We start from the raw sequence: 17,308 nt of genomic DNA on the forward strand, positions 1-17,308 counted from the left end.
GAGATGAACTGGCATTTTATATATCTTTAAATAATTTTAAATAGTTTATATTATAGAAATCATCTGTTTAAAATATTTGAAAGTGCTAGTTCCTACAACTGTCTAAATCCTGTCCTGTTTTTGGGATTGAGGGAAAGCATCATGGCTCCATCTTTAACATTATTTTTAAGTTTTCCCCCACTTATTGTTATATTCAATCCAAGTTCTTATAATAATTTTAAAATAAATTACATAATTTAGATTCCCTTGGGACAAAAACCATCCATTTCATGAGGATACTGGAATTTATTTTCTAGAGTTGTTCATCGAGTCTGAAGTGGCTGTAAGTCTCCCTGTTCTTCCTTTTCCTGCCACAAATAATGTGCAATCTATTTACTCTTTGGCCTAGAACTTTATAAAAATTCTAATATGTGGAGTTGGTGAGTTTGATTGTTTATTATGCACTTATGTTGGACTATATTATAGTCAGAGAATGTTACCTGCATAATTTATGACTTTCGAAACTTATTGCAGTTTTCTAGACTAACAGAGGATCTGTTTTTGTTAATGTTCCATGGATGCTTCAAGAAAGCATATTGTATCTATTTCTAGGGCCCAAGACTACATGATTTTTAAAGCAACATAATTTTCTTACACAAATTAATTTTTCCTTATTTATTTTACAACTTGGCGTATTAAATACTGAGTAGCACGTAAAAGGCTCTGACTATGGATTTTAAAAATCTCTCCTGGTATTCTTACACTGTGTGTCTGTGTGTGTGTTGTGTTATTTGACATGTTGAAGTAGTCAAGACTGTTATTTGCAAATGGCAGAAACCCAACCAAGCAAAAAGAACATGTCAGCTTATTTATTGGCTCTGCTTCTTTTCTTGGAGTCTGTGTTTTTACGCTTTAAATATTAATTTATTTCTTGATGAAGGCTAAAAAATATGTATATATTTTGAGACAGAATCTTTCTCTGTTGCTCAGGCTGGACTGCAGTGGTACAGTCATAGCTTGCTGCAGTCCCAGCCTCCTGGGCTGAAGTGATCCTCTCACCCCAGACCCCCGAGTAGCTGGGACTATAGGCGTACCCACCACACCCAGCTAATTTTTGTATTTTTTGTAGAGATGGGGATCTCACTGTGTTGCCACAAGCTACGTATATTTTTCTTTTTCTAAAAAAAGACTCTTTCATGATAACACTGCAAAAGTCAAATGTGAAGTAAGGGATGTTGCCTTATGCTACAAAAGGATTTTATTTGAAAAATGATGCTGATGTTTCAGCACTTGATGTATTATATTCTAAATTCATAGTTGTAATTATTACCTAAATTTTGTTACAAGATGAGGTAAAACTTATTTTTATAATTTTTCCTTTTTTAACTTTGATTTTTGAAAGTAAATGCTTAATCAAATATTTTAAGGTGAGAAATGTCAAAGTAACATTGTAGGACCAATGTATGGGATGGGAGATATTTCGTGGCCATTTTTGGAAAATATACTCTACTTCAATAAGTATCCTAAATCAGCTATTAAACTTATAAATTCTTTTCCCTAAACTTACTTTAAGACAGAAAAGTTTGTCATGAGTGTTGTACAATTCCATCCAGAATGGGTTATAATGGGGCTTTAAGGCCCACTTATTCAGAAAATGTTCCAAAATAGTCTCTGGAATAAAAATTTCTGAAGAATTTCTGTTATAAATTAAAATATATTTGAAAGTTAACTGGATTTTTCTCAGATTTTAAAAAAATGAAACATACTAGGAAATGAACATTTAAACCTCTACAAGGTAACTAAGTTTTGATATTTGCAAATAAAACCTAGAGTTATTAAGTTGTAGCAATGCCTTCTTATATCTCAGGTTAGCCAATGTTTATTTTAAAAGTTCATAGAAGATACATGCAGATTTAATACTGCATCCTGCCATGGCAGGGAACATAAAATTACAACTGAAGACAGCAGGAGAAAATTTATTAGAAAGAACTGAACATCACAAATATGTATTTTAGAAGTATCTTTGGCCAATACTACATCCTGTAAAATGGTTGAATTGAAACATGGCATTTGGAAAAAGACCCACAACCTTGTAACATAATGGAATGTACATTCTTGCATGAAAATGAATGCATTTGCATATTTCAAATAACATAGTCAGTTGCTATTACAGTTTGTATGTGACTTTTTAATCAAAAGTTCGATTTACATCTTGTTCCATCTGATTTCCCAATAATTTTTTTTGTCTCAGCAGACAAAGAATACTGGTTGAGAACATAGGCTTTGAGGTCAGACAGACCTGTCTGGCCTCAAAGGGAAAATATGCCTGTGAAAGTTCACATTTTCACAAGCAGCAGTCTTGTACTTTTTGGCTGTATTGCATTTTAGAATCCCTAGAGTATGTACAGAAGAAAGATCACTGAATTAGGAGGCAGGGAATTTAATTTCTAGGCTTGAATCTACCACATTTTTGCTGTCTTAGTTTCTCTCTAGACCTCAGTTTCCTTATTATTAAATTAATAAAATGGAGGTAATAATGCCATTCTTTTGACCTCACCGATTATTGTGAAAGCACCTGGTACACTTTGCAAATAGGAGGTGTTATTATTGTTTTTCCTAGCAGTAGAAATGTTACAAATTACAGTCATAGTGAACAGGAACTCAAATCATAATTAAAATTTTGAGGAGTTATGTATCTGCCAGATTTAGCACAATTTGCAGTGATATAGAGAAAATGTTATTCTTTAGCAGCTGATTCAAAAATTCCTCTTGGGGAAACTATTGTGACTGTTTGGAAGAAACACCTTGATGGCTTATTTGGGGGAACTCCTAGCTTTGAGTACATTTGGAATACAGATAAGTCCAAGGGTGGGTGGGGAGTCGGGATGCTCTTGAATGTTTCAAGGTGAGTAGAGGGAGTAAAGGGACTGAATTTAAAAGGCGAATGAAGGAATATCGTAGACTGGGAGACTTTGGATAATGCAAAGTTGTTTGCTCCCACGTGTGCTCTGAAATACATCCTGCAGCCCTATGATAGTCAAAAGGGCAGTGTTCTAAGAATGAGAAGACCTAAGACTCTATTGTGTTTTTTCCACAATAAATGATTCTATGTCATTTGCATTTTTTCCTCTTTCCAATCTGCAGGCCATCAAGAAGCCATAGCAGTGTGCTTACACATCCAGACCCAGCAGACAGTCAATGACAGCTTGTGTGATATGGTCCACCGTCCTCCAGCCATGAGCCAGGCCTGTAACACAGAGCCCTGTCCCCCCAGGTATGTGCTGTCTTGTGCTCCTGGTATATACCATGTCCGGGTGGTAATACACTCCCCTGCAGAGAAACCCACCTAAGTGCAGACTTGTGGGTTCACCGAAGGTAGATGTGCTAAGTCTGTTTCAGAGCTCTCTTCTCTGCTCAAATTATGCTCCAGCCAGATTCTTGCCTAGGTGCTCAGATGCAGCCATGTTTAACAGGAATGATCTTGAGGTTGACTTTTGTTTGCATCGAACACTAATGAACATAAACTGGCCTGCTACCTGCAAAACCATGAGATCAGTGGATTTGTTCTGTTTCTCCTCCCTGTTTCCTCCAGGGCACTTCTTCCCTTAACATCCCATCAGAAAGCACAGGATTTGCATTAGAGTTAACATTGGTACATAGTAGGTGCTTAATCCATATTTGTTGAGTGACTGTGTAATCTCCTATTTCATAGCACTCACACTGATGTGTTATTACCTTTCCCACTGACTTGCCTTGGATCTCAGGTTGTGGGGTGTAATGTTATAAATCCCAATGAGTAGGGGAGGGTGACCTTCTTGATCTCTTTGACTGATAGGTTTACCTTAAAAGTTAATCTACTTTCTTGCTTAAGTCCTGATAAGATCCTGAGGAATTTTATCAGAAGAGAAGTAGGTTGTTCTCATGTTCCTGTGTCCCTGGTGCTGCTGGCTACAGAGGATGATAACTGAACATCATTGGTTTCTCACACAAGACCTAGCCCCCAGTCTTTTCCTTCATCTCTTCTTTACCTTTATTATCTTATGACCCCTCTTCTGTGAGAAGAATTAGTTGCCAAAAATGCTGCGCCCATTCCTAGTCACCACCTGCCTCTCCTACCTCTTAGTCATCATGTTGCCCTGCTAATGAAATCCTTTCATTTGCTAAAGCAAGTTCTGCTATGTTTAGGACTCTCAGTGATTGAGGGAGGTTATTGTATCCTCCTGCCATATTAGTCTAAGGATAAGTATATTTTATGTTTATTCAGAAAATAAGTTGTGCTTCTGGAATTCTCTTGACCCTTCTGATTTTGATTCCATGGAATCTGTTGGCTATGATGTTTCTCCTGCCTTGATGGCATAAGGGTGGTGAAGGTTGGGATCAATACGTTAGGCCCCCCGAGAAATCAGGCCCTCCACATCCTGGAGATGGGCACCCCTTCCTTGAGAGTCTTGTTCTCCAGCCCGCACAGTCTCAGAAGGAGGCCAGTGTGTGCCTCATCCTTGGTGAAATCAAACCTGCCATGTAATGGGCATAGTGTTTTGTATCCATTACCGTATTTCTCACTTCCATTGAGGCCTGCAGAAGTACTGGGAGCTTGTTGGCTTATGTTAGAGCCATCTCGCTATGTGTGGTTGAGGTGATGCAGTAGGGGCCTGTAGACTTACCTTAGTGAGCAAAGCAAGGGCCAGAAACAGCACTGGGAAAACTGTTTCCCTTTCACCTCCCACTCCCACCCCAAGGCTTATGGCATTCCAGAGTGATCCACGCTAGAATGCAGATTGCAGAAGAGACAATAAAGGAGGGGTTTTAGGAAGGTTTGATGTAATTAGGAGTCAAGACTTTGTCATACTTTGTCAAGTATGTCCAGACTTTTCCAAGAATAGCAAATATATTGGAGCAGTGTTGAATATGTATTCACTTGGAATGACCCTTTAATCTTTAGAGAAATAGCACTTGTGTAATGGCATGTAGTAATCTGAATTATTTATCTATGTTTCTCAGTTTTTTCTATTCTAATATTGGAACCACTGAAATAGATACTTTTGGAAAAGCCAGGGTTTCTGTTTTCCTCCCCTGCTACATCCCTCCCCTGAGGCAGTGAAGATGGAAACAGATGACCACCTTCCTGAACAGGAGCAAGGCACAGGGAGAAATACAGGGAGGGGGCAAAACATAGTTATATTTCTCAACATATTTCCCTATGACATTGGAATCATTTTGTAAACTGTTTTCTTAAACTTAATCTGGGGATGGGGCATGAGGTGGATGTTAACCAAACAGCGTCTCAAGAGCAGGAATACTACGAGGACCTAAAATAAATTGGTGGGGCAGGGAAGCAGGGGAGGTTGGTGCAGGTCCTTTCTGAGGAGGTTATTTAAGATGTAAACACAGGCAGGAATCTGCCAGGAGAGGTGTAGAAGAATGAGTGTTCTGGGCAGAGGGAACAGTATGTGCAAAGACCCCAAGGAAAGAAAGAGCTCAGTGTGCTCAAGGAACTGGAGAGAAAGGAAATCAGTGTGTCATCAGATGAGATATGAATGGGCAAGGGCCACGGTAAGTACTTGGACTTCATCCAGAGAGTCAGTGGGAAGCCACTGGAGGGTTTGAGCAATGAAGTGGTACATCAGATTTACATTTTAAAAAGATTACTCAAACACAGAAATGGGGAGAACAAAATGGAGACAATTAGATGAATTATAAATTTTTTAAGAAAATTACTTAAAACTAGGGATCCAGCCCACCATAATTCCATTTGAGTGTCCTCGATTTAAAGCCTGCCTCTGTGTGAATCTGCAAATATCATCATTTCCTTTTTACTGTTTATATGACACCAACACCTTTTTTTTTTCTTTTTGAGACAAAGTTTTGCTGTTGTTGCCCAGGCTGGAGTTCAATGGCACAGTCTTATGGCTCACTGCAACTTCCACCTCCTGGGTTCAAGCGATTCGCCTGCCTGAGCCACCCGAGTAGCTGGGATGACAGGTCAGGTGCCCGCCAACATGCCCAGCTAATTTTTTGTATTTTTAATAGAGATGGGGTTTCACCATGTTGGCTATGCTGGTCTCAAACTCCTGACCTCAGGTGATCCACCCGCCTCAGCCTCCCAAAATGCTGGGATTACAGGCATAAGCCACCGCACCCGGCCACCACCAACATTCTTCATCAAAATAGTTGAATCCCTTCTATATTTGTAGCCATGAATATCAATGCACCTCTACTGTCTTTTCCAAAACTGCTTGGTGTATCCATCAGAAATACTGCTTTCCCAACCATGGCCCCCATGCTCCAGTATTTTGCAGAGCAGTTTTAAGAGTTCTACAGTCCATAAATCCTTTTCTCTCTCTCTCTCTCTTTCTTTCTCTCTCTGTCTCTCTCTCTCTTTCTTTCTTTCTTTTTTTTTCTGAGACGGAATCTCACTCTGTTGCCCAGGCTAGAGTTTAATGGCGCAGTCTCGGCCCACTGCAGCGTCTGCCTCCTGGGTTCAAGTGATTCTCCTGCCTCAGCTTCCTGAGTAGCTGGGACTACAGGCATATGCCATCACACCCTGCTAATTTTTGCATTTTTTATAGAGTCAGGATTTTGCCATATTGGCCAGGCTGATCTTAAACTGACCTCAAGTGATCTGCCCACCTCAGCCTCCCAAAGTGCTGGGATTATAGGCGTGAGCCACTGCACCCGGCCCATAAATCCTTTTCTATGTACTGTTTTATTTAAAACAGTGAATGAACCTGTTCACAACTTATGTCTGCACTATATCAGGTGTTTTGCTGCGCAAAAATTTGAAAATCATTGCCCTAAGTAGTCTCTTTTTGGTGAAAAGCAGCTAGTACTGTTCTTATTAATAGCCTCACATTCTTTCAGAAATGTGCTAATAAATATATAATGAATAAAGGTCCTTGTTTTCTGTATATGAAAACTGAAATTTAGTATTTTTAGGTGATTGGTAACTTCTCCATGAGCACACACTAAATAAATTGCATACTACAATATAAAGCCCAAACATGGAGCGTTTCTCATGAGATGTCATCTAGTCCAAATTCTGCCTTTTCAGGATGGCCAAATGGAAGCTGTGGGAGCCTACATATCATGCTACTGGTAGAGCTGGTCTCCTGATTTCTAGTCTCTCCACTAGCCATCCTCTTTGTCTGCTGTAGCCAGTACTGTCTTTCTAGAAAGATGACTACAAAAAATAATGGTTTGGAATTTGCACAGATTTAAAATTGTGACTACAGTTTGGCTAAGTGTGATTTTTTTTTTTTTTTTTTTTTTTTTTTTTTTTTTTTTTTTTTTTTGACGTAGGGTCTCTCTCTGTTGCTCAGGCTGGAGTGCAGTGGTGTGATCACAGCTCACTGCAGCCTTGAACTCCTGGGGTCAAGTGATCCTCCTGCCTTAGCCTCTCATGTTACTGGGATTACAGGAATGAGCCATATGTGTATCACTAATTTTGTAAAATTTTAAAATGTTTTTAGAGATTAGATTTTTCTCTGTTATCTAGGCTGGAGTGGTCGTGCAGTCACAGCTCACTATAGCCTTGACCTCCTGGGCTCAAGATATCCTCTCATCTCAGCCTTCCAAGCTCCTAGGATTATAAGCATGAGTGACCACACCCAGCTAGGTATGATATATTGATAGCCATTAACAAAGAAGAGGAAAAAGAAGAAAATACAACCCAATATGTTGGGGTATATTTTATTTCTAGATTTAAATCTTACTGCAGATTGATGTGAAACTAGTCTTCACCAGAGTTCTGCTCTGTTTCTAGCCAAGTAACAACTAAAACAGAGAAAATGAAAATGATAACAGCATGAAAGGCACTTCAAATGTGAATGATTTGCATGTCACAGGATGAAAAGAGAGGCCCTGAGAACACTGATGAAACTCTCAGTTTTATTTTTCTGAAAATAACTGTTACATTCTTTCTCCGGAAGTGAAGGTAGCCATAATGTTTCATCATATAATTTTTTCAGAAAAGAAAGCCAAAATATGAAACAATTTACAATTCATTCTCTGTCATTCTAAGAATTAGTATATAAAGTTGGCATTACCACCACAATTACATTCAAGATAAGATAACTTGATTTTATAATTTTTAATTTAAATTCTCAAGACTAAGTCCAAATCAAACATTTTCTCCCACTTTATCATGAAACCTGAGTTTCTTTTCTGAGGGGAATCACATAAAGTAAGTGGCCTTTTATGGTTTTAGTTCTCTGATAATATGAACTTGAGATTCTTGACAGTTTACTTTTCAGTACTTAATGAATTTGTCCTAATCATGTGTAACTGCCACTGCCTTAATTCAGATATGTTTTACCTGAACTGTTTCAACAGTTTCTAAATGAACTCTTGCCTCTCTTGTTTCCTGCTCTGATCCATGTGCACACGCATGACTATGAAAGATCTTTATCTCTCTAAGTTGCAAAATGACTGTGTGCGCCTCCGCTTGAAACCTTCAACAACGCTCCTTTATCTATGGATTCAAATCCACATTCTCTACTTTGGCATGTGTTTCTTTCCTGGGGCTGCCATAACAACCAGAAACAGAGTGGCTTAAAGAACAGAAATTTCTTGTCTCCCAGATCTGGAGACCAGAAGTCCAAAATTAAGGTGTCAGCGGGGTCGATTCCCTCTTAGAGCTGTGAGGGAGCCTCTGTTCCATGGCTTTCTCCTGGCAGGTAACCTCTGGCATTCTTTGGCTTGTGAATGGCATTGTCCCTGTGATTTCATATTGTTTTCCTTCTCTGTGTCTTTGTGTCCACACTTCTCCTTTTCGTAAGGACACCACTTACATTGGAGTAGGGCCTACTGTAATGACCTCCTCTCGATCATCTGCAAAGAACTTATTTCCAAATAAGGTCACAGTCATAAGTACTGAGGGTTGTAACTTCCACATCTTTTGTGGGAAGGCAATTAAACCACAGCATATAAATGCCTTTGTGACTCTGGATCCAACTCTTAAACCACATTTCCTGTCACCTCCACCACACACACACACACACACACACACACACACACACACACACACACACACAGAGAGAGAGAGAGACAGAGACAGATGGACAGACAGACACACACTCAGGCTCACCCTAAGAACTTGCTCAGCAGCCACAATAAATTATGCACCATGACCCACACTCCTGCTCATTCATGCCATTTGGACGTTTGCACACACTATGCCCTCTGCCTCTTAGAGACCTTCCCTACTATGACATTAGTTAATTCTCTCCCATAAAAGTAATCATTGGCTCACTTCTCACCAGTAAAATTAAGTTCAACAGAATGTGAGATAGGATCCAAACCTAAGACACTTGATAGCAAGGAACTCTCAAAAGTCAAAAGAAAACTGGAAATAGATCAGGGACATGGAATTAGAGCCCCAGTTCCACGTCTCTCAAGGAATTTCAGGTGAGTTCCTTAGCTCTCTGGGCACTGTTTCTTAATGTGAATAATGAAGAAAGGTGTTGGACTTTATGATCACCAAGGTCCCCTAAGCTCCAATCTTTCATTTTTGGGTAGTGCTTTCAGGTTGCATTTTTCACTCATGTCTTCAAATTATGTCTACTCCTTTGGCAGCAATCCTTATGTCCACACATGAGTAGTGTGAAGTGCTTGGGGTTTTAGTTCTAAGAATGACAGCCTTGGTTTGACCTGCCCAGGAGGTCAAGGCAGGGTTGAGTTTAGTTTGCAATGCTCTTCCATTGCCCACCAAACCAGAACAAGATTTAGCAACAAATCTAGAAACTGTTTCTTAAGTTTACTGAAGAAAGCTTAATGGTTTATTCATGCCTCAGCCTGTGTACTGTATCCCATTTCTGTCATCAGTGTGCCTCAGCGAGAGTTCTTACACATTCTCTTCCTCAGCAATCTCTTGCCCACAGAGCTTCCAGGCTAGGAATAATAGAGCAGACAACATGTCTTGGCTACTTTGCAAAATTAAGAGTCTGTTTTTATGTGAAAGGAAATACTATTCCTCATTTCAAAGTTGCAAATTTAATAAACTTTTCAAAGGTTGAGACTTATATTGGGAAAAAATCCAGCAGAGACAAAGGTTTGATGCCAAAATAAAGGTAAGTTTACAAAAATGTTTTAGGTTCTAGAAACTAGTGGTGTAGGAATAACAGGAACAGAGTGTTGCATAATATTTTCCATACAAATATTTACTGACTCCAAGGGCAATAGCAGTAAAATACCACCCCAGGGTGAAACTTACCACTGAGATTGTGTTGGACAGCCAGTGGATCTTTATTTACCCAAAGGCAAATGTATTTGATGTATTAGCCTGGACTCTCCAAGGTGGGGTGTTGGATGTTTATTTGCTTTTATGGGGTTACTCCCCCGATCTATCCTATAACTGCTGAGTGCCTGCTATTTATGGAGTTTGCTTTTTCCAGGAGAGAGCCAGCAGCTTGTAGAAACATGCTGGGTTACATAATGGTCCCACTAGTCTGAGGAGAGCCTTCTTCTCTAACAGGATTCAACACTGCTAGGGAAGAAAGGAGGAAAGCAAGAGGCAACAGTGATGTGTTTCTGTACCAACTTGCTACCTATTTCTTAATATAAAAAACAATTCTTTATTGAGTTCATTGTCTGTGAATAAGAAATTGTTACCCATTTCTTAAATAAAAACAGCTCCATCTCCAGTTCCTCGTGACTCTGATTTGTCTAGCTATACACTTGCTCGAAAGATGATCATCCTGAAGTCACATCAATAAAGTTACAAATTTAAGCTGAATTGTTTTAATCATGAAACAGAAGCCTTCTAATTATTTAGCTATGTATTCCAATTGTCATCCAGATATGACCCGTGTATCTACTTGTAGTGACTTCACTCACATTCAAAATTTCTGGAATTTAGATATTATCAATTATAGTCTAAGTAATTAATAGACTTCCAATTAAGATGGTGTTGTAATATCATATTCTGTTCCAAATACAGATCAATGGTAGATGCAGTATAAAAGGAGGCATACCAAAGACACAATTAAGAAAACAATTACCTGGGCTAGGAAAGGAATGGAAGCATGAGGTGGTGAATGGAGCTGCACTTGTGGTTATTTGGAGCTTGAGGTCCCAAAGCAATTGTAGCAAATGACAGTTCAGTTTCTAAGACAGAAGAAAAACAATTAATGATTTGGGGAAAGGGAAGAAAATTAAGAAATATGGAAGTAATGTCAGAGAATCAAGATATGAAGTAATCTGTTTACTAAAACTTAAGAAAAAATATCCACTCCTAGTATCAACAGAAACAAATGAAAATAAATCCCCACATAGATACAAAATAGTGAAACTACAGAAAATCAGGGTAGATAAGAAAATCTTAAAAGCTACCACATATGAAAAACAGATTAACTGCAAACAACTTATCAACAACTTGAGTTTCTGGAAGACAAAGGAATAATATCTTCAGAATATTGAGGGAAAATCATGATCACCCTAGAGCTAAACTTGCTGAACTATTATTTCAAATATGTGACTGTATATGTCAATTTCTAACCACATGGTGGACTTGATATCCTTAAAGGCTTTTTGCTAAATACCTCTAAAATACTGGGTAAAATACGTAAAACATGTCTTGAAATGCAGAACTAAGCTTGTAAGAAAGTAAGAAAAATCTTCAGAAGCCAAAAACAAGCTGAAGCATTGCCTTAGTGGGGACAGTTGTCAGTAACCTACACTTTTTGGCTTTAAGATCTTTTGCCTGATAGACAAGTCCTTAGACCTTCAGAAGGTAAGGAATAGAATGGAGATTCCCCATACAAAACCAGGGTCTACCTCAATGAAAAGGTAAATTCAAAAAATGAAATCCATCCTGTAAAGAGATTGCAAGGAGAACTATCTGTCTCAGCTCTGCCTCTGAATGGAAGGAATCAGAAAGGCTCCCCTGAGAATCTAAGAGCTACAAGTAGCCCTTTATGTAGGAGTAGGGTTTATATTCACTCTTTGTGATCCAAAAAATTGGTTCATACTGGTCTTGATAGAGGTGATGTAAATCCTGTGAGGAGGAGTGTATCTTCTACCCAGACCTTAAAATTCCCACAAAGACATAACGAGCATTAGCTCATAATCAAAATTAAAAAAAAAAAAAAAACAAAAACACATGAAGAAACAATGTGTGAGAGTCAGTGGGGGAAAAAATAGAATCAGATAACAGAGCATCATAAGTTGGAATTATCAGGTACAGAATATAAACGTAAGTTTATTTAAAATATTTACATATATAAAGCAGGAAATTAAAAATCCATGCTAGAAACAATAAACTATTAAAAATACTTGGAAGATTGTTTAGAAGAACCAATTATCACATTGAACCATCTGAAACTTTCTATTTGGTCAAAAATGGTCAAATATTGGCAGTTTATATGGTTCAGCTAATAGAATATCTAGAAGTTAAAAATATAGTGACTGAAATTTAAAAGTTATGTGCTGGAGTAAACAGTTAAAATGGAAGAGAGACCTGAAAAAATTACCCAGAATAAAGCATGAAGAATAAATAAAATATGTAAAATATGCACAAAAGGTAGATACAGAGGAAATATTGAGAAGGTTTATAATATATAAAAATGGAGTTTCAAAAAGAAAACAAGAGGTGGCATTTTTCCCCTGCCCTACAGATCTGTGGAACTTTGAACTTTAGGGGGTGATATAGGGTATCTGGCAGAAGAAATTTCTAAGAAGCAAATCGTTCAAGAGGTGACTTGGGTGCTCTAAAAAGCATTTAGTTTTATGCGTTCACAAAGATATGATTTAGAATTGGAACTTATGTTTAAAAGGGAAGCAAAGCATAAAGTTTAGAAAATTTGCAGCCTGACAATGCAATAGAAAAGAAAAACCCATTTTCTGAGGAGAAATTCAAGCCTGCTGCAGAAATTTGTATAAGTAACAAAGAGCCAAATGTTAATTGCTAAGACAATGGGGGAAATGTCTCCAGGGCACATCAGAGGTTTTCATGGCAGCCCCTCCCATCACAGGCCCAGAGGCCTAGAAGGAAAAGACAGTTTCTTGTGCTAGTCCCCTGCAGGGGCAGACTTGCATGGGGCCTGTAGCCCCTTCATTTGGGCCCATTTATCCCATTTGGAATGGATGTATTTACACAATGCCTGTACTCCCATTATATCTAGGAAGTAACTAACTTGATTTTGATTTTACAGGCTCATAGGCGGAAGGGACTTACTTGCCTTGTCTCAAATGAGACTTTGGACTTGGACTTTTAGGTCAATGCCAGAATGAATTAAAGCTTTGGGGGACTGTTGGGAAGGCATGATTAGTTTTGAAATGTGAAATGGACATGAGAATTGTGAGAGGGGATGAAATGATATGGTTAGGCTTTGTGTCCCCACCCAAATCTCATCTGAAATTGTAATCCCCATAATCCCCACGTGTCAAGGGAGAGACCAGGTGGAGATAATTAAATGCACTAATGAAAATTAAATCTCCTTCCTCCAAAACTTAAGTAAAATAATTCATCCAAAAATATCCCCAAAAATATGCTAAGAAAAGAGAATCACATCAATAAATGATTGGATAAAGAAAATGTGGCATATGTACACAATGGAGTACTATTCAGCTATAAAAATAATGAAACCACGTGTTTTGCAGCAACGTGGATGGAACTGGAGGCCATTATCTTAAGTGAAATAACTCAGAAGTGGAAAGTCAAATTTCACATGTTCTCACAAGTGTGAGCTAAATAATGTGTACCCATGAACATAGAGTGTGAAATAGAATTTGGAGACTCAGATAGGTGGGAAGAGGGTGAGGGATGAGAAATTACCTAATGGGTACAATGTACATTATTCTGGTGTTGGTTGCAGGGAAAGTCCAGACTTTATCACTTTGTAATATATCCATGTAACAAAACTGCACTTGTACCCCTTAAATTTCTATAAATTCAATTTTTAAAAAGGAGAGAATCATACTAAATTCTCCCACTTTTAAAGTAAGCAAATAGCGGTATTACCTAGTGGTGACAGGTTCAGAAAGAAGTCAGGAAATGTTCTTGTACATAAGCATCTATCAATCTGATGGATCATGACTAGTGCATTCACTTGTGATTCCTTTGCCTTTAAAAAAGAATGATATTAAAAGAAAAAATAAGTGCCTTATACTGTGAAAAGTGATAAAAAGGACTTCATGATTCTAACAAGAAAAAAGAAAAGAGAGTTATCAAAGAGATAATAGCAGGGAATATTTCAGAATTAATGAAAAAATATGAAACCTAAGAATCGGGAGTCACAGCAAATCCCAAGCAGGGAATAAAAAATACACATTCAGATACACTGTTGTTAAGCTTTAGAACTCTAAAGAAAAAGAAAATCTCAAAGTCAGAGATATAGAAAAGATCCAGGAGAGGAACAATAACAAAAACTGACATTTTTTTTCTCATGAGAAATAATGAAGCATTATCTTCAAATGGCTCAGAAGAAAAAATCACTGTCAGCCTAGAATTGTATATTATTAAAACAACATTTTAAAGATGAAATAGGGATATTTTCAGATTGTAATAGTATCTCCTTATGCAGCAGGCATCAACAAGGTAGTCTTATAGTAAGGTTATATGACAATTAAATGAGTTAATACATACACTTTAAAAAGAGCTTGACACATCATAGGTAATAAATATTTACTAAAATTATGTTAGGTATTCTAGGTGAACAAAACCAGGAAATTGCACTATCAGCAAATTTTCACTAAAGACAATTTTAAAGAATGTATTAATTAAGCAGGAAAATGATCCTAGAAGGAGGGTCTGAGATATAAGAATGAATGATGACCGAAGCATATTGTAAAGATGTTTAATCTAAAAAAGTTTATTGACTATGGAAATCAATACTAGTTTCTGATTTATCAATTTGAAAAAAGAGATACTGTCCAACAAAGCCTTGTAAAACTCAGAGAGGTTGATTGATTAAAGTGCTTTAGGCCCTTATACTGTTTGTTAAGATGGAAATGATTTTGTTTAAGTCTAGAGTTGTGAAATAGGGCCTTTAAAATTCTAAGGGTAAACCTAAAAATAAAATATAACAGAGGGGAAGACAGAATAAAAAGTATAACAAGCAAAATCAATGCTCACAAAGCACAGGAAATAATTAAAATGAGAAGAACGGAAAATAAAAAATAATTCTTAGCAATAGTAACAGATGAAAGTAGTTCAAGATAGTTCAGAAATCCTTTCATCTTGATCAATAAAAGGATGGACATACTGAACAACTCTAGACTTTTGTTACAAACATTTACAGTTATGCTATAAAAACGCTGGAAGATAACCTAGGAAATACATTCTAGACATAGGCTCTGGCAAAGATTTCATGACAAAGATGCCAAAAGCAATTGCAACAAAAACAAAAATTGACAAATGAGGCCTAAACAAAAGAGCTTCTGCACGGCAAAATAAACTATCAACAGAGTAGATAGACAACCTACAGAATCAGAGAAAATATTTGCAAACTATGCATCCAACGAAAGCTTAATATCTAGAATCTTTAAGAAACTGAACAAATTAAGCAAAAAACCTTTGTCCCTTTAAGAAGTGGGCAAATGATGTGAACAGACACTTTCCAAAAGAAGAGCTCCATGTGGCCAACAAGCATATGAAAACATGCTCAACATCACTAATCATTAGAGAAATGCAAATCAAAACCACAGTGAGATACCATCTCACACTAGTCAGACGGCTGTTATTAAAAAGTCAAAAAATTACAGATGCTGGTGAGGTTGCAGAGAAAAGAGAACATTTATACACTGCTGGTTGGAATGTAAATTAACTCAGCCATTGTGGAAAGCAGTGTGGCAATTTCTCAAATAACTTTAAAAAATTACCATTTGACTCAGCAATTTCATTATTGGGTATATATCCCAAGAATTATAAATCATTCTACCATAAAGACACATGCACACATATGTTCATCGCAGCACTATTCACAATAGCAAAGACATTAAATCAACGTAAATGCCCATCAGCGGTAGACTGGATAAAAACAAATGTGGTACATATACACCATGGAATATTATGCAGCCATAGAAAAAGAATGAGATCATGTCCTTTGCAGGAACACAAATGGCGCTAAAGATCATTACCCTAAGTGAACTAATGCAGGAACAGAAAACCAAATACCACATGTTCTCACTTATAAGTAGAAGCTAAATACTGAGAACACATCAACACAAAGAAGGGAACAACAGACACCAGGGTCTACTTGAGGGTGGAAGGGTAGGAGAAGGGAGAGGATTGAAAAAGTACCTGCCTGGTACTATGCTTATTAATATGGGTAATGAAATAATCTGTACACCAAATCCCCATGACATGCAATTTACCTATATAAAAAACCTGCACATATACCTAAAATAAAATTTTAAAAAATTATAATTCTGTATGTTAAAAGTCAAAGATCAGTGCTAAATGAATAGAAATACTAATTTATGTATTGATTTTGTCTTTTTGCATGTTAATTGATTTCTAGATATCAAAAATCTAGAAAAAATAAAATTTCTAGAATTCAAAAATAATTAAAACTTGTATCACCTTATATTAATCAGGATTCCTAGGTATAAGCAGTATAAACTAATTCTGCTTAGCTTGAGCTAATAATAAACTTACTAGAAAGATACTAAGTGATCCACAAAAATAATAGGCTGACGAACTAAGTTTATAAATTTTTCAGGAGCCAAGGGAGATTAAATTAAAAGAAAACACGAAGTCATACCAAAGTCATGTCTGGTTAGGTATTTCTGGACACTTGTGGCCATTACCATCACTAGACCTTTTACAATGATGCACTCACCACCAATGCCTGGTCCCATATACCACTTCCACTCGGTGGGCCACTGCTGGTCACATCTAACTATATGACTTTACAGATAGATAATGTCCCCTTTACAATAAGCAGCTTGTCACATGGTCATCTGATGGGTCATGGTCAGGCGTTTCACCATGGTCAGGTGTTTAGTATCCAAAAATGCCTAGAACTAGGCTAGAGCTATTTTATAGGAGGAGCATTGCTACCCTTTAAAAGGGCAGATTTTATATTATGTAAACTGTATCTCAAAGCCGTCATTTAAAAAAAAGCATTGCACAGCTAAGACATTTAATATTTTATGGTTACATTTTCTTTTGAGTGCAAGTTTTTTCTCTGGAGTTGTTAATTTCCTTTCTCTTTTTTTGTTTGCCTGATTTCAATGATCCCATCATTAACTTATTCTCAAAATCTTACAGAATTTAAATATTCTCTCAGTACATTCAAACACATACTTTGTTTTACATTACATATCCTGTTTCATAACTTTCTTAGTGCTTTAGCACTGTGTGTTTATATTGATTTCTGGTCAACTGAGA

At 37.3% G+C, this 17,308-nt stretch overlaps 1 protein-coding gene across 5 annotated transcripts in view; it reads left to right on the forward strand.

Moving 5' to 3' along the window:
• Nucleotides 1-17,308, forward strand: part of ADAMTSL3 (ADAMTS like 3) — a 421,728-nt gene that overhangs the window by 297,531 nt on the left and 106,889 nt on the right. For all 5 annotated transcript variants that reach the window (XM_030931695.1, XM_030931696.1, XM_030931693.1 and 2 more), the window contains exon 17: nt 3,124-3,253. In XM_030931695.1, coding sequence (XP_030787555.1) covers nt 3,124-3,253 — 130 coding nt within the window. The remainder of the gene's footprint in view (nt 1-3,123; nt 3,254-17,308) is intronic.

This window comes from Rhinopithecus roxellana, chromosome 5, assembly GCF_007565055.1.
Source record: "Rhinopithecus roxellana isolate Shanxi Qingling chromosome 5, ASM756505v1, whole genome shotgun sequence".
NCBI classification, from domain to species: Eukaryota; Metazoa; Chordata; class Mammalia; order Primates; family Cercopithecidae; genus Rhinopithecus; species Rhinopithecus roxellana.